This window comes from Rhipicephalus sanguineus, chromosome 10 (genome assembly GCF_013339695.2).
Source record: "Rhipicephalus sanguineus isolate Rsan-2018 chromosome 10, BIME_Rsan_1.4, whole genome shotgun sequence".
NCBI lineage: Eukaryota > Metazoa > Arthropoda > Arachnida > Ixodida > Ixodidae > Rhipicephalus > Rhipicephalus sanguineus.
The window spans coordinates 83,748,067-83,773,931 of NC_051185.1; the positions used below are offsets into that span (position 1 = coordinate 83,748,067).

At 47.0% G+C, this 25,865-nt stretch overlaps 1 protein-coding gene and 1 non-coding gene across 4 annotated transcripts in view; one reads left to right on the plus strand and one right to left on the minus strand.

Annotated features, from left to right (window-relative positions):
• The window catches only part of LOC119372181 (uncharacterized), a 132,539-nt gene that overhangs the window by 42,533 nt on the left and 64,141 nt on the right, over positions 1-25,865 (minus strand). For 2 of the 3 annotated variants that reach the window (XM_049419566.1, XM_037642640.2), the window contains exon 7: positions 18,116-18,529. The exons of the other annotated variant lie outside the window; for it this stretch is intronic. In XM_049419566.1, coding sequence (XP_049275523.1) covers positions 18,343-18,529 — 187 coding nt within the window. In that variant the 3' untranslated portion in view covers positions 18,116-18,342. Of the gene's footprint in view, positions 1-18,115; positions 18,530-25,865 lie in introns of those variants that run through there. 3 annotated transcript variants of the gene reach the window in all.
• Trnat-cgu (transfer RNA threonine (anticodon CGU)) lies at positions 16,373-16,445 on the plus strand. The gene has a single exon. It is a non-coding gene; the product is annotated as a tRNA-Thr (tRNA).

A 25,865-nucleotide genomic window follows, 5' to 3' on the forward strand; every position in this document is an offset into this window, starting at 1 on the left:
ACATACAAACGCGATGCAGACACGCACGCACATAGATACACACGATCATACACACGCGATACAGGCACGCACGCACATACACACGCGCGTACACACGTGATACAGGCACACGTGCGTGCACATGCGAACAGACACGCACGCACTTACATACACGTGCGCATACACACGCGATATAGACACACACGCACATATATACATATGCACGCGCATACAGACGCGATACAGACGCGCACGCACATACATGAAGACGCGATACAGACAGGCACGCACATACATACATACACACGCGATGCAGACACACACGCACATACATACATACACACGCGCATATACACGCGATACACGCACGTACATAAATACACACGCGATACGGTCACGCAGGCACATACATACACACGCGATACAGACACGCACGCGCATGCACAAGTGATACAGACACGCACGCACATACATGCACACGTGCATGCATATGCGATACATGCACACACGCACATACATACACGCGCGCGAAAACACACAAACGCACGCACGCGCACACATACAGACACTTACGTGCATACGTGCACGAACACTGCGAAGACACATACACAAACGAACGCACATGCACTCACACGTTAACACGTGCGCACACGCACATACAAACGCAGGCGCACATATGCACACATACAAACACGCATACACCTGCACACACACCCGTACACACACGCCTGGAGGGTCGACGCCTGGAGGGTTCATGGCGTCCGTGAGCAGCTGAAAGCGTGCGAAGTTTGCTTGCGCTCGCTTCTCGTGACGTCAGGGTCACCTGACCGGGAGGTATCGCGCGTCGCAGCCATTCAGCGTTGCGGATGCGCCGGCTCCGCGAAAGAGAGGGTGAAGAAAGAGGAGGTTGACGGCGCGGCGAGGGTGAGGCGGTGTGGATAAAGGAGCGCCGCTACTTTCCAACATCAAGGGGCTTTACGCGGAACGCTGGATGACAGAGATTCGCGAAAAGAAGGCCGCGCCTAGGATATTTTGGAGCCACCTAAAAGCGCTGGGTAGGAAGTCTGTCACAATGCAACAACATATGGTAGATGAAGGAGGAAATCAATTGGAAGGGTATGAAGTGCTAGCTAACATCCGAAAGATAACAGCCGATTCGTTTAAAAAGGTCGAACAGGGGATTCCCCCGATGAGTAAAAGTACGCAAAGGAGTGCAACCGACGAAGATGTAGTACTAGAGAATTTCAATTGGAAGAAAGCCGAAGGAAAAATTCCTAAGCGCACTACACCGGGCTTAGATGGGGTTCCCGTCAGCCTCATTAACGAACTCGGACATAACACTAAAGAAGCACTACTGAAAGCCGTAGAAAAGTGCTTACAGGAGAGGGAAATACCAGACAGTTGGCGAAAAAGTAGAATGAACTTAATCTATAAAGGCAGGGGAGAAAAGGATAACATTCGCTCGTATAGACCGCTAACCATTACATCGGTGCTATACAGGTTGGCCATGCAGGCAGTAAAATTAAAAATAGAAGCGTGGGTAGAACAAAATGATATTCTGGGAGAACTTCAGAATGGATTTCGAATCGATAGGCGGTTAGACGATAATCTGTTTGCTCTTACCCAGTGTATAGAAATATCGAAAATAGAAAACAGGCCCTTATACGTAGCTTATCTAGATATTACCGGGGCGTATGACAACGTTAATCAGGAAATTTTGTGGGATATACTGAAAGAAGTGGGCATAGGTGACGACTGTATACAGCTTTTGAGGGAAATATACCGAGAAAATACAGTTTGTATAGAATGGGAAGGAATAAGTAGCAAGGACAGCGTTGAAATTAGCAAGGGGCTGAGACAGGGATGCCCTTTGTCCCCGCTGTTATTCATGCTCCCAGGCAGCACGCCGCCATTGGACCGATCTTGGCCCAACGTCGGCAAATGACGGCAGCAATATTGGCCCCACGTCGGCAAATCACGCTCGCGCTACTTTCACCCGCATCGGCCCGACGTTGGCTAGCCGCCGTTGGGCCGATGCGGGCTTGCCGGCTTCGGGCCGACGTGGGCTAGCCGCCGTTGGGCCGATGCGGGCTTGCCGGCTTAGGGCCGACGCGGGCTAGCCAGCGTCGGTCCGAGACGGGTCTGCCGTTATTCAGCCGATGATGGCAAGCCGTCATTGGGCCTATGTATGCTAGCCGATGCTGGCGTGGTGTCGGCCCCGCCGACGTCGGGTAGCCGCCGGCGTGACCGTTTACACCCGTTATTATGTTTTAGCAGTGGTGGCTTACCATGCGTTAAGTACGGTAGTACTGTACAGTCGTGGTCTGCACCTAGTTTATATGGGGACACCGGCGGTAGTTGCTCGATGCGTACAGTAACTTGATCAGGTAGGCTGATACACGTGTTATAAAGTAAAATGGCTGCGTGCCGACCACGGCAGCTCGGTATTACTGTGGTTACTGTACTGTAAATCAGCAGCGCTAAAATAGACTATTCGCGGCCCAACGGCATTCATCGACTACCATTGGTGCCATATTCGAAAAATGCTGCCTAATTAGAACGACTGCTCCACTGATGTCTTAGTGTGCGATTAAGACCCACAATTCTGTCGAACCGTGCAAGGCCGAGAACGAAAGTCAATATTGTCTCTAACACAACTAAATTGATGAAAGGCCTGCTGCACCAACTACGCATGCGTCTGAGAAATTAAGGAGCAACACATTTGCAAGGTGATAAACACAAATTTATTCACAGGTATGAGCACACGCCAGCAGTTCCGGAATAATTATGCCATAAAGGAATATCTAAACATTTATAGATACCGTAGCCAACATCTAAAACAACCCCACACCACCGTATTCCTCAAAAAAAAGCAGGACAATCCTAATCGAGAATGGGGTCAGGCGCAAAATCATAGGCGTGAGCAGGCTTCCCCTTCAGAGGGGGGGGGGGGGCGAAGGTTAATCGCGGCGCCTCCCCCCCCCCCTCCCTATTAAGTCAATGTGTTTGGCAGACCTTGCGCCCACCACTTCTCAGGTGACTACGGGGGCCGGCCGCCCCCCTGCCCCACTGTGCGCACGCCTATGCGAAGAGTTACAATCTCATCAACGTTATGCGCGGTACATTCATTATAAATATTGAAATAACTAGAACGCGCAAAAATAGGAATAAGGATTAACGAAGAATATCTTAGCTACTTGCGTTTTGCGGACGATATCGCGCTTTTCAGTAACGACGGTGCCGAATCACGAAAAAAATTCTGGAGATGTAAACGAAAGCAGCATCAAAGTAGGATTAAAGACGGACCCGAAGAAAAGAAAGATAATGTTAGGCGGCTTGCCGGAAAAGCGAGATTAAGAGTGGCAACTAGACTAGAAGATTGTGCAACGCGTGAGCTAATTAGGAGCAGAGGAGCACCCCCCCCGACCTTTATTAAATTCACCAACGAACGGTAGGCATTCGCAACACATGACTGGCAATTAAATTAGCGTTATCCTATAAGCGGAAATTGCAATTTTTCAGTGATAACTTAAGGGCCAAGAAGATGGATAAACTGCTGCACGCGACGCGAAAAACAATGCGAGCGGTACCACAAGATCCCATCAACTCTACATCTAAACAAGATAGACACGCACGCATTCCTAATTAAAGGTAAGATTGTAACAGAAAGGAATCGTGCATAAAAGCCACTCACGTGTGCCCGTTGGATCGCTAAAAACACGAGCGAATAAAAAATGTAAGCGCACCATATCAGAATACACAAAACACGATGGTCAATAGAAAATACGCGATAACAAGAGAACAAAAATCTGATGACACGTAACAGTAGTGAACACGTGGCCTTATACGTGGTGAGCGAGTTCAACATGGAAGCAGGGTGCCACTGGTTTCTCGCTGCGGTGATCTCTGCCGAAAACAATGCCGGAATCCTGCCGCGTATCCGTCTCGTGCACGATTTTGACTTTCCACCACACATGTCCACCCACCGCACTTCTTGAAGAATTCTGCTGGTCGGAGTGAAAAAAAACCTGCTCCCGCAGCTACGATTGTCCCTCCGTCGGGACGGCCACCCTTCCCTGCCTGGTCAAGCGAGTTTCGCGACAATGACGCTGAACGAGGGGAAGGGAGGGAGTGTGGGGGGGGGGGGGGAGTAGAGGTTGAAGAAGACGAAAAAAAAAGTCGAATTCTCCCTTCTTGAAAGCACGGCTCAGCCTACTACAATGGTGTGCGATCCCCCCAGCATGTGTATGGGCATGCCGTTTGAGAAAGGCGTTCGTCGAATTTTCGATGCATCACTTGTTGCGACATGTCGGTACATGAAAACGTACACCACGTTGGAGCCGCATTTTTCATCGCATTTCACGTGCCATAATAATAATTTTATGCGACTGTTTCTGAAAGCATGTGGGAAGCAATCGTTGAGCGAGTTTCTTACTTGAAAAAGATATGTATGTCACAAAATGGACGGCAACGAAGTGCAATGACGAACTGACAAACGCGTGGCAAACACTTGTTTGTCAGTTCGTTAAAGTTGGCCAGCGGGCTAGTTGATTTGGAAACATTCAAACGACAAAACGTGTCTTCACTTCGTCCTGTCTTTTTTGCACCATACCTATTTTTCTCAAGTAATGAACCAACTAGCTCAGCAACACGCCTTGCTGGGCTTTTTACTATTTTCATAAAGTAAAATTATGTGACATCACTGAAGCAAATGCGCTTGTTACGCTTGACCCAAACACGCGCGTGAGTAAATATGTGTAAAAACAGAGATCGGAAACTGTCCGTGTAGTATATGAGCGCTCGCGCCACACATTCAGCGGCTGAAAGGATAAAGCGCTATAAATATGATGACAGGCTCGATTTATGCAGAGAATTAGTATTCACATAAAACTTCTTCCGCTAAAAGCATTCGTGCGGTAATGTTTGGGTGAATTTTGATGCTGGATACATTAGTCAAGTCTGCCGACCAGTGGCAAACACATTTACAAAACAAAAGTACTTCGAATTTGGCCCATGAAGTTAATGGTATGTGTTATAATGTTTCAACATTTTTTGATAGCGTTAAACAGCTGGTCAACGAAGTGGCCATCTAATTTGATTCAGTTATTCTTCTAAAGACCACCTTTTTTGGTAGAAAAGTGACTGTGCTAGTGATAGTTGTTAGTCATTGTCATAGCAGAAACTAATAAGAGAATGCAAGCTATTCAGTCGGCGATACTTCGCGCCCCGAGCCGTACGTGCGGCATTAGCACAGTACAATATTTGAACTTTGTTATTTGTGCTAGTACAGCAATTCATGTAGCGGCATTCTGCAGCTTAAGCTACAAATATTCAAGCGCCTAATGCTCTATTGCATTACGATTGTATCCTAGGCGGGTGAGCTGCCGGGCTTCTTCGGCGGGCTGAAGGTAGAGCGCAACGTCGAGGTTATTCTCGTCACTGACGGCCGGCAACACGGCGTCCAGCTTCGTTGAGGGGCCTCCGTGAACTACTTTGAACGGCGTGATATGTGCGCCGTTTTTTATACTGCCTTGTTAACTTCAGGTTATGTGCGGAAGATATTATGGCGTCCCATGTCATGTGTTCGACGTACAGTACATTGCCAGCATGTCGGCGAGGGTTTCATTTAGCCGCTCGGTGAGGCCATTCGCCTACGGGTGATGTCCGTCGGTGACTTGTGTGGCTCTATTTCAAGATGGTTTGCGTTAGCTCTGCCGTAAAAGCCGTACCTCTGTCGGTGACGAGGACTTTTGGAGCGCCGAGACGCAGGAGGACGTTCTCAACAGGGCATGTATAACTGTCTGAAGGGAGACAAGAAAGTTCCAACATCGTCGATAAGCCATCGGCTCCGCCGATGTCAGCTGAAGCACGGCAGAATGACGGCATGCTCGGCCCGATGTTGCCGGTGAAAACCATCGGCTCGGCCGATGTCGGCGAAAGTACGGCAGAACGGCGGCTAACTCGGCCCAATGTTGCCGGTGAAAGCCATCGGCTAAGCCGATATCGGCGGAAGAAGAGCAAAACGCTGGCAAACTCGGCCCAATGTTGCCGGTGAATGCCATCGGCTAAGCCGCTATCGGCGGAAGAACAGCAAAACGCTGGCAAACTTGGCCCAATGTTGCCGGTGAAAGCCCAACATCGGCTGAAAGGCGGCAAAATCGGCCCTATTTTGCCGGCGAAAGTCAACGGCTCCGCCGATATCGGCACCAGGCTGGCAACGCTGGCCCGAGGTGGGGCCGCGCACAGCCGCCGTAAAACCAATATCGGCCCGACGTTGTGTGCTGCCTGGGCTGTACATGGTGAGGATGGAAAAAGCGCTAGAAGGTAGCAACATTGGATTTAATTTGTCACACAAACAAGTCGGCACGATGGTTGAGCAGAAGCTTCCAGGTCTATTTTATGCTGATGATATTGTCTTATTTGCGGACAGTCAAGATGATATACAGCGACTGGCAGATATATGCGGAAGGGAATGTGAGGCTCTAGGACTAGGATTTAGTGCAACAAAATGTGGATTGATGGTATTCAATGATCACGAAGACCATGCGGTCTTTATACAGGGCCAAAAAATACCGAGGGTAAGCGAGTACAAGTACCTCGGAGTATGGGTAAATGGTAGCAAAGAGCGGTAGGAAAGGGAACGAGGAATGCTGCAATTATGAAGCACAGAGCTTTATGGGGGTACAATAGGTACGAGGTGCTTCGAGGGCTGTGGAAGGGTGTGATGGTCCCGCGGCTTACATTTGGGAACTCAGCGGTGTGCATGAAGTCAGAGGTACAATCAGGAATGGATGTAAATCAAAGGACGGTGGGCCGCCTCGCGTTGGGCGCTCACGGGAAGACGACAAATGAGGCTGTAAAGGGTGATATGGGATGGACAGGCTTTGAAGTGCGGAAAGCTCAGAGCACAAATGAGATTCGAAGAGAGGCTGAGGAAAATGAAGAAGAGTAGATAGGCAGAGAAGGTTTTCAGGTATTTGTATAGAAAAAGCGTTGACACGCAGTGGAGAAAAAAAAAGCTAGGAGGCTCACCAGTAAATATACGGCTAACAGTGCGGGCGATATGGCAACAAGGAGCATTAAGCGGAAGGTCAGAGAGGCGGAGAGGACTTATTGGATGGCAGCGATGGAAAAGAAGCCGGCTCTGAGTAACTACCGAAAGGGAAAAAACGAAATAAGGAGGGAAAGGTTTTATGATAATTCAAGGGGAAGCGCTTTACTGTTTGAAGCAAGGTCGGGCTGCCTTAGAACGCGTAGTTATAAAGCGAGATTCAGTAACGAAGAAGAACAATGTACATGCTGCGGGGGAACTAAGGAAACGATGGAACATGTACTAATTGAATGTGGCGATATTCACCGAGGTATACGCGTGGGCACGAGTCTACATGAAGCCTTGGGTTTTAGGGACAACAATGGAAAGCTGAGCACGTCCGCGATAGAAATAAGAGACGGTCAGAGTATTGGTGGCAGAAAAGTAGAGATAAAGAACAAAAATAAATAATGGGGGAAAAATAAGGTCATTCTGCCTTAAGAGGCAGAGAGATAGACCGTGAATTTATATTTTTTGGTATAATAACATAGATTTAATCAATATAGATAAGGTATTAGGCCAACATGAAACAAGGAAGCTTTTTTTTTTCTTTTTTTTTCTTCGAGCCTGGTGGCAGACATGTCACCGCCCCGTTATAAAGGGGACGCTCATAGCATCCATCCAAACTCCAGCGCTGGTTCTCTATACGCATGTCCGCAATGGTTGACGGGGCGGCCACCGCAGCGCACGCGACACCCTTTCTCCACTACCCAAACCCAGCCTGGCAGATATTATCCTCGTTGACTACGAGACGGCCGGCCATAAACGACTTTGCCCGGGGTAGAATTGCTCAATCCACTCTTAACAGTATTAGCAAGATCACCTCCCCCAATATATAGGGACATGAATTGATTTGGGTACCGGTACATCTTAGATGATTAGGAGGTGCCACCACCTAATCATCCAAGGAGGCTACCTCACATTTACCGAGTCGACTGTCCTGTCATTGTTCGATGTGCCAGGTTATGCATGACGATATATGGGGCCGAGGACCCCCGATGTTAGATTCCATTGCAAGAACTGTTTACTTCCTACCGTTACCCATGGAGCGACAGAGAGAGACGAAACTTCGAGGTTTGTGTGGATAAATTTTTTTTTTTTTTGGTGGGGGCAAGGATTTCATAATATCTTCGGCTTAACGTCCCAAAACCACGACATGATTATGAGGGACGTCGTAGTGGAGGGCTCCGTAAATTTTGACCCCCTGGGTTTCTTTAACTTGCACCTAAATTTAAGTACACGGGCCTCAAACATTTTCGCCTCCATCGAAAATGCAGCCGCTTGGCCGGAATTCGATCCCGCGACCTTCGAGCCAGCAGTCGAGCACCATAACCACTAGACCATCGTGGCGGGGGCAAGGATTACGAGCCTCCAGGGGAGGGGTGGGGGGATACAGGCGTGCGCAGCGTTCCCCATAAAGGGGGGGGGGGCAAAGGTTAATTGCAGTGCCCCCCCCATCCTACTAAGTCAATGTACGGGGCAGATTTCGCTTAGGTGAGTAGGGGTGGCTGCCCCCCCCCCCCTCTCTGTGCGCACGCCTATGGGGGGGGGGGGGGGTATTAGGAGGGTAACGCGCACGAACATACGAATGGGCGTCAGACCCCACGCCTTTTGCCTTTGAATGCGGCGCGGCGACATCGGAAAGCGAAGCCAAGGAATCCCTCCGACAAGATTAACCTCCGCACTTGGAAGAGTGAAGACACTCAATCCTCGGTACACACCGCAGCGCACATGACACCCTTGCTCCAACACCCAAACCCGGCCTGGCAGTTCGACCCGCGCGCCGGGCAAACAAAAGAGCACGGGCACCTGCAGCGCCGATGTCAAACCGAGCGTTTCTACGAAGGGGGCAGAGGCCCGGGCGAGACAAAGGGGATAGCTTAGCCAGCTCGAGGCAGTTTCTACAAAGGAGACGACGAAAGACGGAAGCAAGGGAACAGGAAAAGAAGTTCTCGCGAAGTAGCAGAACTAACAAACTTCATCATCTAGGAAAGCATCTGCCTCCGACGAGGAGTGTTCCATTCCCAGTGCTGGGATCCATGCCGCGACCTTTATGACTCTCCTTTCCCCCGCAACCCACGACGCTGCGTCGTGCTAGCCCCACAAAGGAAACGTCTTGCGGAGACTCTGTGGCACAAACACGCGGACAATCGCATCGAGTTGACAGGTACGGACTACAGAGACGACAATCCACACGGCTATCGACGACGTTCTCTGCAAGGTTTTGAGACTTGGCTAGTTGGCAATCCATATATAAATCAACAGAGTTGGACAAAAAGGTGGGGAGTGCGGGCGTTCCGAACTGGGGGGAAAGAACGTCCCGAGCCTGACCCGACATACGACCTGTTTACAGCGCGAGGTAAGCTTTCTTTTTCCTTTTCTTTTTTTTTTTTTGCAATACACTGCGATATTGAACCATCCCCTACACAGACAATGCTCACATAGCATTCTGCATGCGTCTATTAGAAGTTCCGCACAGTTTGTTGGAAATACCTTACAGCAGTGGCGTAGCCAGGGGGGGCACACCGGGACCGTGCCCCCCCCCCCCCCACACACACACGAAATTTTTTTCGCTATGGCATACACAGTCTAAAATGACATTTGACCACATCTGCCTGCCCGGCCCCCACTTCAAATCAAGGAGGTGCCCCTCCCCCCCCCCCCCCCCGCCCCGAAAAAATTTCTGCCTACGCCCCTGTCTTACAGTCCTGGAAGGGAGGCCTTGTGTAAGTTAAGTCTGTCTGTAGTACTTGTATCGTGCAGCAGTAGACGAGTGTGCAAATACACATCCTTCAGAGGCTCAAATGGTTTTGGTGCCACGCACACACCAATTATATTGAAAAGTGCCAACTCTTTGATAGGGAAGAAATACTTACACACTGAGAACCGAGACTATCAATTTTTGCAAGTTCACCTCTCAATCTAATCGGTGTCTTCCGTTTGCCATGCCAGCACGGCGCTTCTCTATGGCGAATAATCAGAGCAGGGAAAGCCAAGGGAATTATATTTAGCGCAACTAAAGGCAAGAAGATGCATGTACCTTCTTCCATCTTATTGAAACTGTTGATCACGTTAGAACATTTGTGCCATATTTTTTAATAACGTTATAGGGACATACAAGTAAAAGAAGTAGTAACAAAGACTGAAAATTCACTCAATATAATTTATTAAAACCAATGTCTACTTCCGCTGAAAACACTTATTTACCCTTCATTGTTTCTGTCCTGCGTTTACTACTGTTTACAATAATGAGGCGACACAACACAAACCTTCTTAAGCTTGGAAGGCTTCAAGTTTCCTAAAAAGTGTCTGATGATTTTGTCTTATACAACCAAACACGAGTGAGCCAACATACAACCCTCTACAAATCAGCATAAAACCCTCTACGAATAGCAGGTTCCAAGTGCCTTAATCACGCTCTTGTAGTGTTTCTTGTGCTTGTGAAACAAAAGCCAAAGTACATAATAGTTCAAACAGATAAAAGCGCACTTATTGCACCTTGAATACAGCATCCCAGTAAGTTAAATTACAGAGCCAGCGCAGAAAGTTCATGTGCAAATGCTGCCTGCCTGACCCAATGGCTCTACATATTGTTTCTCTCCTCCACACAAGGGACCATGCATGGAACTATATTCAAAACTTGACCGTTGAATTCAGTCTTGCAGGCTCCGATTGGCCCAGAAGTCTGCTACCACACCCTCTCTCGATGGCTTAAATTTCCACCGTAACAGAACTTTACAATATCCACAGTAGCACTCTCATAGTAGCACTCTCATAGTCTCAACTGCTGCTTAAATAGAACTGGCTCTACTGTGATTTGTTTTGAACTTGTGTTTTGCACCCTTGTTCATCTCTCAGTAAATGGAATTCCTGTTAAATATAGAGCATATTTTCCTGCTCCCTTCAGATACCATTTAATGAAACCCTACTACATTTGATCAACAATCTACAGCCAAACCTCAATATAATGAATTATCGGTTACAACAAAATAAATGGATCATAGTCGTCCCATTAAAACAGAGCCCCAAGTATGCATTTATAACAAATTCTTGCACATAACGACGCCATTTTTGAGTCAGATGAGACTTGGTTTTAATGAGGTTTAAGCATGCGATTGTTGTGATGCAGGAGATGAACGGTGACATGAAGGGTCACCTGACCCTTCATGTCACCGTTCATCTGATGATAAACTCTCAGGATTGAGAGTTTATCATCAGAAATACAATTCAGGACTGCTATAATGTAACTGCTTAATTGTGCAAAGAACAGACCGCTAAGACGAGAAGATGTCGCAGTGCCTGTGATGTGCTCTTGTCCACAGTAAATGAGGTGCTCATCAAAGGTGAAGCTTATGTTCAAATGAAAGTATATTAACAGCAGGAACAATGCCAATTCCAAAGGTACAACACAAAAATAATCTGACTCGCTATCACAGCTCTGAAAAAGTGGATGTCCAGCCAAGCTGTGGGAAACAACCACTACAAATGCTGAAAAGGGGGTGGAGGTGGGAGGGGGAGTTCTTTATAAAAGTGAAAACATGTGGCCCACGAAACTAAAAACCCATTCTTAACTTCCAATGGTGCGAAATCTCAATGTGGCAAAGTGCTGACACCGAAACTGACGTAGTGTAACGTGACCACGTCATCATCTAAAACATCACGTTACATGATGATATCATCAAGTGACGACATCACCTAATTATGTCCCATGTTGACATCATGTCAAACATGAAGTCACGTGCTAACAGATTCTCCCATGATGACATCATGTCAAACATGAAGTCACGTGCTAACAGATTCTCTGTAACAGGAAAGGATACAAATTAATAGTGCATTCAATTGGGCTCCGTAAGAAACTCCACAAGAGCAGAGCAATTATCCCTGCGGCTAAGCCCCACACGCACCCCAAATGAAAGAGTAACAGGTTCTGAAGAGCCATCGCACAATTTGTATTGTTATTGTTTTCCAGCCACTACAATGCTGCCCCACTGTCTCCCATTGATATGCTAGAACGTTGTCTATGGACAAGGTTTTTCTCTCTGTCTCTTGGGAACATGTTTGCTGCAAGCAATTTTTGCACCTCCTCACAGCTATGGTGGGGCATGTGCCCCCATCACTAATTTCAAGCCGTTGCCCTACGTCTAAAAGAAACATTCAGCTCCAGAGTCAGTTGCTGGCTCTGAATAGGCATTATATTAAAGGGACCGACAACTGATTTTTCTCGACCCAGTTTTTTTACGGCGCGATAGGAAGCTTACCCTTCGTAACGTTCGTAGCTGCAGTGGTTTATCCTAAAAGCACGTAGTTATATTATAAGCAGTATTTTTTTATTTGAAAGGCTCCAAACACGTATGAAGGCTTGCTCCAGCAACGCTGAGAATTGATAGCAATGCCGCTAGCCCTTGTGAAAGCTGTCGTTGTTCTGCTTTCGCAGGAGTTACTGTAGCTATGCTTAACCACCGTTATTTCGAGCTTTCCAGCCATTTTTGAAAATAGCAAGCTGTTACAATGAGATGATGTGGCTTTATACACCTTCTCAGTATTTGTACAGCGTTGTGCGCGCCTGCGACCAAGGTTGCCTGCGCCTGTGTCATGGATGGCTTTTCGCGGCATGGTATCATTACGCCAAGCGAAGGCAGCGCCACTTTGTTGCATACAACTAACGCAGGCCTATATGTACATTTTTATGGAGTAATATCTTTTAATATAAAGAAATTAACAATATTTCAGTACTAACAGAAAAGTAATCGAACGCATACGCCAATCAATGGTCACGTGACCGGCTTCATCGGACCGTGTATTATTTTGCCGCCAGAGGCGCCAAAGGTCATTTTTCGCGACTTTCAATGAAGAAATAAAAATATAAATCCGCATCTCACAAAATGAACAGGGTTGGTTTGAGTCAATGCGACGGACAATCTTTCCACCAGTGCAGTCATCCTATTTCATGTTCTGGGCAGTTGTCGGTCCCTTTAAGAAGTTCACTTTTAGGGTCTGTTGGGTGTCAACTCCAGATACTGAAAGTGGCCGTTTTATTGAAATGTGAGAACATTATTAAAATTTCTAATATCAAATTGAATAGTTCTGCGAGTAATGTGTGTGCATTAAATCGATTCACTCTTCAAGTCAGGTAAGTACCTTTTATATTTGTAAATACTGTGGATATTTTGCTAATCACTTAAAAATAATTGGGACACTAAATTCATCCTAACAATTATGATAGTAGTGCAAAAGTATGATATATTTCATCCCAGTGTGCACAGTATGAGTAAATCACAATTTTAAATAGTACCATTGGCTGTATCGCTACATGCCTTACTAATGAGAACTAACGCCAAGGAAAGTATAGGGGATGTTTTTAGTAGTAAATGTAAGGTAAATGTGAAGAAAGAAAAGTGGACGAAAAGATAGCTTGCCGCGGGCAGGGACCGAACCTGCGACCTTCGAATAACGCGTCCGATGCTCTACCAACTGAGCTACCGCGGCGGCCATCCCCCCGTCCACTTTATAGGGTATATATGTGCATTTAAACGTGGGAGCGTCAGTCAGCGCCGCCAGTAGCCATGACGGCGAGTGTGGAACACTCTTTTTCTGCCTGTTGGCGTCACGTAGCACGTGAACTTACTACGAGCTGGCAGCTGACCAATAATCCCTCGCATACTACCTGAAAGCATCAAGTCTGCCAGAACGAGACCCTCGCTATGAATGAAGGAAGGAAGTGTTAATTTCAAGGGCTCGCTTTCTTTGTTATACACAATATTAATGAGAACTAACAGACAATAACGCCAAGGAAAGTATAGGGGATGTTTTAGTAGTAAATGTAAGGTAAATGTGAAGAAAGAAAAGTGGACGAAAAGATAGCTTGCCGCGGGCAGGGACCGAACCTGCGACCTTCGAATAACGCGTCCGATGCTCTACCAACTGAGCTACCGCGGCGGCCATCCCCCCGTCCACTTTATAGGGTATATATGTGCATTTAAACGTGGGAGCGTCAGTCAGCGCCACCAGTAGCCATGACGGCGAGTGTGGAACACTCTTTTTCTGCCTGTTGGCGTCACGTAGCACGTGAACTTACTACGAGCTGGCAGCTGACCAATAATCCCTCGCATACTACCTGAAAGCATCAAGTCTGCCAGAACGAGACCCTCGCTATGAATGAAGGAAGGAAGTGTTAATTTCAAGGGCTCGCTTTCTTTGTTATACACAATATTAATGAGAACTAACAGACAATAATGCCAAGGAAAGTATAGGGGATGTTTTTAGTAGTAAATGTAAGGTAAATGTGAAGAAAGAAAAGTGGACGAAAAGATAGCTTGCCGCGGGCAGGGACCGAACCTGCGACCTTCGAATAACGCGTCCGATGCTCTACCAACTGAGCTACCGCGGCGGCCATCCCCCCGTCCACTTTATAGGGTATATATGTGCATTTAAACGTGGGAGCGTCAGTCAGCGCCGCCAGTAGCCATGACGGCGAGTGTGGAACACTCTTTTTCTGCCTGTTGGCGTCACGTAGCACGTGAACTTACTACGAGCCGGCAGCTGACCAATAATCCCTCGCATACTACCTGAAAGCATCAAGTCTGCCAGAACGAGACCCTCGTTCTTCACATTTACCTTACATTTACTACTAAAAACATCCCCTATACTTTCCTTGGCGTTATTGTCTGTTAGTTCTCATTAATATTGTGTATAACAAAGAAAGCGAGCCCTTGAAATTAACACTTCCTTCCTTCATTCATAGCGAGGGTCTCGTTCTGGCAGACTTGATGCTTTCAGGTAGTATGCGAGGGATTATTGGTCAGCTGCCAGCTCGTAGTAAGTTCACGTGCTACGTGACGCCAACAGGCAGAAAAAGAGTGTTCCACACTCGCCGTCATGGCTACTGGCGGCGCTGACTGACGCTCCCACGTTTAAATGCACATATATACCCTATAAAGTGGTCGGGGGGATGGCCGCCGCGGTAGCTCAGTTGGTAGAGCATCGGACGCGTTATTCGAAGGTCGCAGGTTCGGTCCCTGCCCGCGGCAAGCTATCTTTTCGTCCACTTTTCTTTCTTCACATTTACCTTACATTTACTACTAAAAACATCCCCTATACTTTCCTTGGCGTTATTGTCTGTTCTCATTAATATTGTGTATAACAAAGAAAGCGAGCCCTTGAAATTAACACTTCCTTCCTTCATTCATAGCGAGGGTCTCGTTCTGGCAGACTTGATGCTTTCAGGTAGTATGCGAGGGATTATTGGTCAGCTGCCAGCTCGTAGTAAGTTCACGTGCTACGTGACGCCAACAGGCAGAAAAAGAGTGTTCCACACTCGCCGTCATGGCTACTGGCGGCGCTGACTGACGCTCCCACGTTTAAATGCACATATATACCCTATAAAGTGGACGGGGGAATGGCCGCCGCGGTAGCTCAGTTGGTAGAGCATCGGACGCGTTATTCGAAGGTCGCAGGTTCGGTCCCTGCCCGCGGCAAGCTATCTTTTCGTCCACTTTTCTTTCTTCACATTTACCTTACATTTACTACTAAGAACATCCCCTATACTTTCCTTGGCGTTATTGTCTGTTAGTTCTCATTAATATTGTGTATAACAAAGAAAGCGAGCCCTTGAAATTAACACTTCCTTCCTTCATTCATAGCGAGGGTCTCGTTCTGGCAGACTTGATGCTTTCAGGTAGTATGCGAGGGATTATTGGTCAGCTGCCAGCTCGTAGTAAGTTCACGTGCTACGTGACGCCAACAGGCAGAAAAAGAGTGTTCCACACTCGCCGTCCTGGCTACTGGCGGCGCTGACTGACGCTCCCACGTTTAAATGCACATATATACCCTATAAAGTGGACGGGGGGATGGCCGCCGCGGTAGCTCAGTTGGTAGAGCATCGGACGCGTTATTCGAAGGTCGCAGGTTCGGTCCCTGCCCGCGGCAAGCTATCTTTTCGTCCACTTTTCTTTCTTCACATTTACCTTACATTTACTACTAAAAACATCCCCTATACTTTCCTTGGCGTTATTGTCTGTTAGTTCTCATTAATATTGTGTATAACAAAGAAAGCGAGCCCTTGAAATTAACACTTCCTTCCTTCATTCATAGCGAGGGTCTCGTTCTGGCAGACTTGATGCTTTCAGGTAGTATGCGAGGGATTATTGGTCAGCTGCCAGCTCGTAGTAAGTTCACGTGCTACGTGACGCCAACAGGCAGAAAAAGAGTGTTCCACACTCGCCGTCATGGCTACTGGCGGCGCTGACTGACGCTCCCACGTTTAAATGCACATATATACCCTATAAAGTGGACGGGGGGATGGCCGCCGCGGTAGCTCAGTTGGTAGAGCATCGGACGCGTTATTCGAAGGTCGCAGGTTCGATCCCTGCCCGCGGCAAGCTATCTTTTCGTCCACTTTTCTTTCTTCACATTTACCTTACATTTACTACTAAAAACATCCCCTATACTTTCCTTGGCGTTATTGTCTGTTAGTTCTCATTAATATTGTGTATAACAAAGAAAGCGAGCCCTTGAAATTAACACTTCCTTCCTTCATTCATAGCGAGGGTCTCGTTCTGGCAGACTTGATGCTTTCAGGTAGTATGCGAGGGATTATTGGTCAGCTGCCAGCTCGTAGTAAGTTCACGTGCTACGTGACGCCAACAGGCAGAAAAAGAGTGTTCCACACTCGCCGTCATGGCTACTGGCGGCGCTGACTGACGCTCCCACGTTTAAATGCACATATATACCCTATAAAGTGGACGGGGGGATGGCCGCCGCGGTAGCTCAGTTGGTAGAGCATCGGACGCGTTATTCGAAGGTCGCAGGTTCGGTCCCTGCCCGTGGCAAGCTATCTTTTCGTCCACTTTTCTTTCTTCACATTTACCTTACATTTACTACTAAAAACATCCCCTATACTTTCCTTGGCGTTATTGTCTGTTAGTTCTCATTAATATTGTGTATAACAAAGAAAGCGAGCCCTTGAAATTAACACTTCCTTCCTTCATTCATAGCGAGGGTCTCGTTCTGGCAGACTTGATGCTTTCAGGTAGTATGCGAGGGATTATTGGTCAGCTGCCAGCTCGTAGTAAGTTCACGTGCTACGTGACGCCAACAGGCAGAAAAAGAGTGTTCCACACTCGCCGTCATGGCTACTGGCGGCGCTGACTGACGCTGCCACGTTTAAACGCACATATATACCCTATAAAGTGGACGGGGGGATGGCCGCCGCGGTAGCTCAGTTGGTAGAGCATCGGACGCGTTATTCGAAGGTCGCAGGTTCGGTCCCTGCCCGTGGCAAGCTATCTTTTCGTCCACTTTTCTTTCTTCACATTTACCTTACATTTACTACTAAAAACATCCCCTATACTTTCCTTGGCGTTATTGTCTGTTAGTTCTCATTAATATTGTGTATAACAAAGAAAGCGAGCCCTTGAAATTAACACTTCCTTCCTACATGCCTTACTAGGCACACAACAATCACTCGCACTACCTGAAACAGCTCTAAGCATGCAAAGAATCTGCATGTTTGTCTCTAGTGTTCAGTGTGTTATTAACATTATTATGCATACTAGGATGTGAGCATCATTTCATATTAATTGTAAAAACAGCTATTCAACTACGTTCGAGCAACTGAGCTCCATGTACGCACATCAGTACATCTCTACCCATTATGGAACTGACCAATATGCACCATAATAACAATGAACAGGCATACCAGTTTATATGCCAGAACATGTTTTAACGCAAGATTCCATAGGATCATACATGATTACAAATGCATAACATGAATTCTTCAAGCCATGACACACATCATCATTAAGCAAGTGATTTTGATCTGGCATATATTCCCGTCACTTTGCACGACAGTTGTCAATGCCACAGCTTGTCTTGAGCCAAGTCCTGAAATTGCAATTAAGTCCTCTTCACCGAAATCACAATCAACTGCTTTTGTAGGCTAGAACGATAAACAGTGGTTAACACATTCATCTAACCATTGTATGTATATCCGCAGTAGAATCAATCAACCCCAATGAGTTAAGCCACGTTTATTGTGAAAAACCTTCGTGTATCTTTGTCCCTCAATGCACGTGGTGGGCCTATTCCCAAAACCTGACAGCTTACAACCTACGTATTACACAACAACCGGTACCGTTGGGTACATCGACGACATTCATTTAATGCACGAAAAGAATTTGTGACTAGAAACTGCGTGAACCGGGTGCTTTCTTTTTCCTTGATAAAAACAAACACCGGGAGATCACAGCAGTTGCTGAGGGCAGCATGGCAACAGCCTAGCGATCGGCGGCGTCGCCTTCGCTCTCCATGTACGCCTTCTTTCCTCTGGCAGAGCACAGGGACTCGTGCCTTGCCAGCATCAGCTGCTCCATAGAATCCATGTGGCCGTTCAGCTCCACCGTCTTCTCGCAGTGGGTGTGTAGCCGGGCTCTCTGCATGCATTGCTGGTACCGGGTCAACGCCCTGCAAATTCAGAAACACAATGTCACTCACCTAGCTTAAAGATGCTTTAAACCAGGCAACAGGAACGTGTTAGGCAACGTGAAGTGAGGTAATGAATCCTAATACCGGTGAACACAAGCTACAGAACGATACATGACAACTGCCAGTCTCTAGTGTAGTCTGTAGGCAATAGGAATGTATTATGCGACTCCATGAAGCGAGTTAACGAATTCATAGTACTAGCGAACAGACACTAGTGACCCAGGGTTCGTAGCGGTCCTTGAAACCCTTGAACCCTGGAATTTTCAAATAGCATATTCAAGGCCTTGTAAACACCTAAATTTTTGTAGGTCCTTAAAGGAGCACTGACACAAAAACTTTGCACCTTGCTTTTTTTTGTTGCAACAAATAGCTTATGGCCCACTTATCACAGCTGGAAACCTCGTATGCGCGAGTGCACAGTGATTATTTAGAGACGTCTTTAAAGTGCCCAGTTGCAGTTTCGGTTTCAAAGAGCACCGAGCTATGCAGGAGCAGTTCCGGTGGCAAGGTATATACACAGCTGGCCATGTGACCACGCAAGATTGTGACGTATGCGACGTGCAAGAGTGGGCGTCGCACCGACAGTTCATCTGCGACGCCTGCACTTGCTGTGCAATGTCGTCGCCCTCGTCGTCGTCGTCATCATCATCTGAAGACGACGATTTTTCGCAGGCAGGAGTCGCCACCTTGTTAGACGTGGCCAGCCACTTTCAATTTGACCCACTCGACAGCGGCGGCTCGGCAAGTGATACCGACAGTGAAAGCGAGGGCAAACTGCAGAATGACCTGCGCATTAGAAATGTTCAATAATAAGCACAACTCAGTGTCAGATGTCGCCACGAGCACAGTATTTAACAGTGATGTGCTTCTGTTCTGAATTGTATGATGTCACATTTTTGTGATACAAGACACCAAAGCAAGAAGAAAGGTTGAAAATATCATATAGTATATCCCCTGTTCGCAGACATGCTCACCCCATTCTACATTTTATCAGGATTTCCCTCGAACGTAGTACAGATAGACGGATAGTCGCTGTATAGCTCGTTTATATGCTGCATATGCTGTTTTTTTTGCGTACATTAATGAAGGCTCTAAAAAAATGAGCTATAATATGCTCAACTGGGAATGTATCGTTGCGTGGTGACACGCTCGTGCAATGACAGCAATGCGCATGTGAAACACGGTATCGGGATGCTTGCAGGTGCCAGTGCGGACGCTGCAGAGCAATGGAGATAGAGCTAGAATGCATGTGCTGCAGAGAAATGGAGCACGTGGACGCACTCAGAGGCGATGATGAATGCATCACGACGCACGCCACCTTCGTTCAAGCATGCTTGAATGTACACGCCCTTCAGGTGGCCTATTATGTGCTTATGGAAGAGCGCCCGGTGCTTGTGGAGGCCCCAGAAGTCAACTGGTGCTTAAGACCTTTTCTATATTGCCTTTGATAAAGAATAGTACGTTTGCAGGTTTGTGTTGCCAATCGGCATTTTTCTGCAATACCACGCCCGTCCATCTAGGTTGTTATTGTTATCACTCATGAAGCTAAGCCTATCAGCCGAAGAGCTCGTGCACTCTAGAAGAGCCGTACAGTTGGGGTAAAATATTCATATACCACGGCATAAAAACAACAATGAATACCTGCTTCAACTAATAGATATTCTCAAATCCCGCGGGACTTCTACTATGCCTGCTGTATGCTACAGGAAGCATTGAATACAGGAGGTAGGCAGCTAGGGGTGTGTTTATTACGAGTGGGCACTTCATGTCAGTGTTCATATATATGTGTAAACGCACAAGAGTAAAAATTTCAATTGGGAGGAAGGTTGAACTAACCTTCCCTAGAAATTACTATGGCTTTCTGAAATCTTCCAAACCTTCTGCATTTATTTTCAGAAGGTACAGGTACACTGCGTACAGGCAGTTTGCCCGCTGGGTATGACACCGCCTGGGAAGGCGAAACAGGATGGTTCTGCCCAGCTACGTGGTTACGGCCATCAGGGATGCGGTTCCCACCGAAGAGTACACTGGCTTCCAATATCCTCAATATTAAAGTCATTTTGTATGTGTCTCGTGTGACTGAATGCGACTTTCGTGGCCCATATTTCATTTCTTAATGCTCGGCAGCGCAGAACCATAGCCTCTAAGCCATCATCGTGGGGGCATGGCCATGGTGCTATAACTTGTAAACAGGGACACTACCATTGCCCGTGGGCTGCCACATATGGTACTACATCAATCTAGCAAAGTGGTGGACAGGAATAATGGCCTTCAACCTTCGCTTCCTTCAGCGCATTTATGGGCCTTGAGTAAGGCAGTGGTACACTACTTCTTATATCTTTAGTTTCTTGTGGCCTAGAAAAACCTTGTAGTTGAGAAATTAACTCCGAAACCACTGCATTTATGACAATGCAGTAACAAGCTCAAATACGGTGAACAAAAGTTGTGTCACTCACGCAGGTGAGCTGTTCAATGTGGGCTCATACGTCCTGCTATGGACATCCAGTTCATGTTCCACAGGCGTCTCCGATTTGTAATGGTGTTGAGCACCGATGCCATGTCACCTCCACTAAAAGAATTTCTGGAAGCTCCAGGTCAGCCTGGCATGCTAGAATCACAGTCGGGCATGAGTACACTATTTTGAGGACTGCCAGCATGATTAAATATTACAATGACGTGAAAGGCACTCACCCACTTCCTTCAATGATTGGCTTGTCTGTACCTTGGCAACTTTTGTGCCAAGCTTCCGCGCCACTTGCGTTGCCTTGGAGCGTAATTCAACACGGCACTGCACTTGTGCGTCCACATTTACTTCCCCTGTGGAAATAAGTAGTCAGGTATTTGGCTTCAGTCTAGTTCTCATATAATGTAGTTACATATTTTGTCGTGATGTTTAAAACTACAGAGTATATGCTGTTTGCTTCATGTGCTGTACAAATATATTTTTTCTACGTACTCGTGGGCAGCAGCTTAGTTAAAAATTGCCCAATTTTGTGTAACATGTGTTGGATGGGACCGCTGTTATTCATTCATAAACCGTCTTACTAGGCAGTAGTTAAATATGGAGCTTCATATCAGGGTGAAATTGAAATGTCTTAAAATTGCAGTACCTATTATTTTTTTTTTTATTGGGTCTCCAGCTTTGGCATGCTGTCACCTATCTCTATCGTCATGACCGTTTGCTTGCGGGACGCGGCCTAGCCTCCAACTCACAGAAGCCCACGCGTATCTCAATGTTTCCAAATACGACTTGATGACCTGTCATTTCCCGATACCAAAAGAGCAACGTTTTATAAAGCGGAGATATACGCGTCCACTTTCGATCGCGACCAAGCCTGCTCTGGATTGAAATGCCTGAACACGATCGGCACTGTTGTGCAGCTTGTGCCAGAGCCAAGCGTGAGCCTGGCATTCAATCACCAATATCGCAGTCGAAAGTGCGCCATCGGACAACCGCACTGCTTGGAAGAAACGGCCGCAATGGAACTCACCTCCTGCGTTCTCGGCCTCGTCAATCTCACAGTAAGCGCCGATGTCCACGGACATGGGAGGGGACACAGCAGCCTCAGTCTCTGCGTCCGTGCTTGCCTGCGCGATAACAGGCGTCATCGCATGTGATAGAATAAGCGAGAGCACCACTCAAGCAGTACGAACCTGTAGTCGAGGCCGCTTGGGATGTGAACCTTCCGAAAGGGGACACGCTGCAGGGTAAAAAATAGTCGGGATAGCATCTGCATGTAGATGGTGCGCCGACTCCGAGTCCGGCGGAATCCTTCTGCGGCAGCCAGGCTCGAAGTGTAGTCCGCAAATGCGACTGGTCTTACATGGCATCCAATCTGTGCGTCCGGCACCGCGCACAAACTCGATCCATTTTTGCCGGCGAGGGCCATCCGCGGGAAATCTGTGCATGATTGAGCCTAACCGTGACTTCGACTGGCAAAAGTCAACCACGCAGGTAAACCCCGGCATATTCACACTTATTGTGGAGTGAGTGCGCAATATGTACAGAGTTTACAGAGGTGGTGCGTAACGTCTGCCCACGGGCACGACAGGCGAACAGCGGAAGAGAGCACAACCTGGCACAACCAGCACACGAAAGGCCGCAGGCACGGAGGAAGAAATACGGCAGGATGCACACACAAGCGCAAGAGCAAGGGCACAACCAGCAACTAGCCAACCCAAACTCGTGTAGGTTTGTTTACACGGCCACCGCGTTGATGTCGGCGTCGCGAGGCGCTCGCATCTCGCTCAGTCGCGCGGCATGCACTTTAACATTGAATTTAGATATATTCTAGGCTATGTTGGCCCTTGATATTTCGTAGACGTTATGTATGGCTCCACATACATCTATTTCACTCATTATCTCGCCTTCGAAATTTTGTGTCAGTGCTCCTTGTAGTATTTTCTCGAAATGGAGCAATTTAAGGCTGTCGCAATAATATGTTCCATTTTGAGAAAACATTGGACACAGCTCGATACGTTGAAAACATGTTTAGTTTACAAAAATCGAAGTTCAGGGCGCGGGCAAGCAACTGTCCTCCGAGCTTCAGCCGTCTCTCTCAAAGGCTATGCTTTTTAATATTACGATCCCGTGGAAGCTTTCCTCGCTGAGCAGAACAATTGTCTCAATATATGCGTGATTTAATTCAGTTGGCGCCGCGCAGGCGTAAGTTTCAACGCCACTTTTTTGGCAGCAGGACATGACCAACGTCCAATGACGTCACGGCCGCCATGTTTGAAACAATTTTTTTTGGCGGGCTGCTTAATGTGCTTATGTTTATGTCGTTGTTGTGGTTGCTGTGTCTTCTGTCCACGCTTCATGCTGCGTAAGTTACACTGACTGGATGTATACCTCGAGGAACTGTGTACGTATGTTTCACGTGTGTCTGGCGGCGGACGGCGGTTTTCGTTTTGTTTGTGCTACCGGTCAGTGACGCGGCGGGTAAACTTGAGCAGTTTTGCCTTTTCCTTGTGCATTTAGGGACTAGACATTCTGATGACATTCATTTCTATTGCGTTATCCACTCCCTTGATATAACAGAGAGAGCGGGACACGCAGGAAGTATTGCGCTAATTCCAGCGCTTCAAGTCTCCAAACGTGGTTCGCATGAGTGGGTTTCGCGTGTTCTTTAGGTTTTCTTGATTTTGCTCCTGTCTGCAACGTTGTTGTGCAACGAAGTGCAGGGCCTGTGCCTTCGCTTCGCCTCGCAGCATGCGTATATATAGGCCCCGTTCTCTGCTCGATATATTCGACATATTGGCCGCCCGCTATAGTTTATGCTAGTCTTGATGTGTTATTACGCGTTGGGTCATCTGTAGATAATGGGCTGTAGTGTGTTTGCCCGTTTCAGTTATCAGTTTAAGGCGTCTGATTAGCTCGCTTGTGTACGACGCCGTCGGAACTTCACCGTAACGGTGGTAGTCCTGTAGATTTGAATTCGATTGCTCACACGTTTATGAAACTTAAGTGATTGCTCGAAAGATGTGTGTCGATCCCGGCTGTGGCAGTCGCATTTTGATGGAGGCGAAATGCTGCAAGCTCGTGTACTGTGCGATGTCAGTGCACGTTAACCCCAGGTGGTCGAAATTTCCGGAGCCCTCCACTATGACGTGCCTCGTGGTTTTGGCACGTAAATCCTCAGAAATGTTTATCAGGTAATTGCTTATTGTGACGAAAAAGGCGAGGCAAGGTCGTTCACTTCAAAAAAGAGCCATATATGAGAAGGTAGCGTTTTGGGTTTGTTCGCAGGGCCTGCGCAGCAGCCTGAGGCATCGTGTTCTAGAACACGTCATTGTGACTTTTGGAAGGTTGCTTCTACCTTGGACGCTTATGACCAAACAGGACCTACTGAGGAATGCCACTCAGTTCTAATATGAAAGTGGGTATAATTTTTATGCTCCATTTCACAGGGCTTAGAAGTCATGAGCAACAAATAGTTGCAATATCGAATTTGCTCAGCGTCTGAAAGAGCATTGTAACTGTTATACGAGCACTACCATATCTGGGATGCCCTCTGCCATCTTTATGAAAGGGAAATGTGCGAGTACATGGCAGGTGGCCTCATCTGACTCGTGTACGTCAGAACGAAATTGGAAGATGTTGTTGTGCTTGCAAAAACACCATGTAAAATGTTGTTTCTATTCCCAAATTTAATTTGTAGCATGCTTTAAACAATAACAAAATTATTCAATTTAGCATAGACAATACTGTATCACGGTTTCTGAAATGGTTAAAGGGTACCGACACCTTTTTTCGAAGGCACGTTTACCCTGCCATACAAATGTCCTGTATGCAGAGACGGCTCTGAGCAAGTGTGAAGCTCAGCAAATGCTGATGAGATATTTTAATTTGACATTAAAGTCAATTTTTCCATGGCGCACCTACTGACATCGACACTAGCTTGACGTCAGGCTACAGTACAACTTCTGGTGACTTCACGCATCAGTCTGGCTAGCTGCGATGACGTTAGGTACCAAAACTTCCAAGATGGGGGCTGCTTGTGCGTCACCAACGGAGCCACGGTGCGGAGCGGTTGTGGAAACGTCACTATATATTGCACGAGCACGTGACGAGAAGCTCACACCGTGTTGTGACGTCAGGGTACAGTAGGAACCGAAACTAGCTTTTAAAGACATACTGTAATGACTTTTTCAGGGCACACTCGCGCTTAGCACTACCTTTTCTAGGCTCTTGAGGGCTTGACCTTTCATTTGACGCAAAAAAACGACAACTGAAAATATTCGTGTCAGTACCCCTTTAAAGGGACACTAAAGAGAAACAATGAATTCGTTTAGATTGATAAAGTGTGCTCGGAGAACTCTTGTGTAGTTTATTTCACCACCATAGGTTTATTGTTAGAGGAGAAAACCAAGTTCAGTTTCATTTCTAAATTTCGCGCCGAACTTTGTGGTTTGTGACGTAAAAGATTTCAAAGAGCATTTAACGTATTTTGGCGCCACTGGCTCGACAAAATTTCCCCAAACTCGTTATGTCCAGTCTCCGGCCCCCTCAGAGGACAATATACTTCGATTTAACCAATTAGGAACTACATAGGCCCAAGCAGGCGCCGTCAAAAATATGTGACGTCACGGCAAATATTGCAGGAATTCCAAGGTGGCGTCACCACCTGTATTTTCTTTTTGCGCGTTTTCTCGCTTATTAAGCGTCTTATCGCAGGAAGCATGGTGTTTTTGGTATCGTGGAAAACTACTTTACTAATGCGAGAAAAATCGTTTTGCTCTTTAGTGTCCCTTTAAAGCAGTGATTGTGACAGGCAGCATGAATGCTATATCAGATTACACTCTGCGCACATAC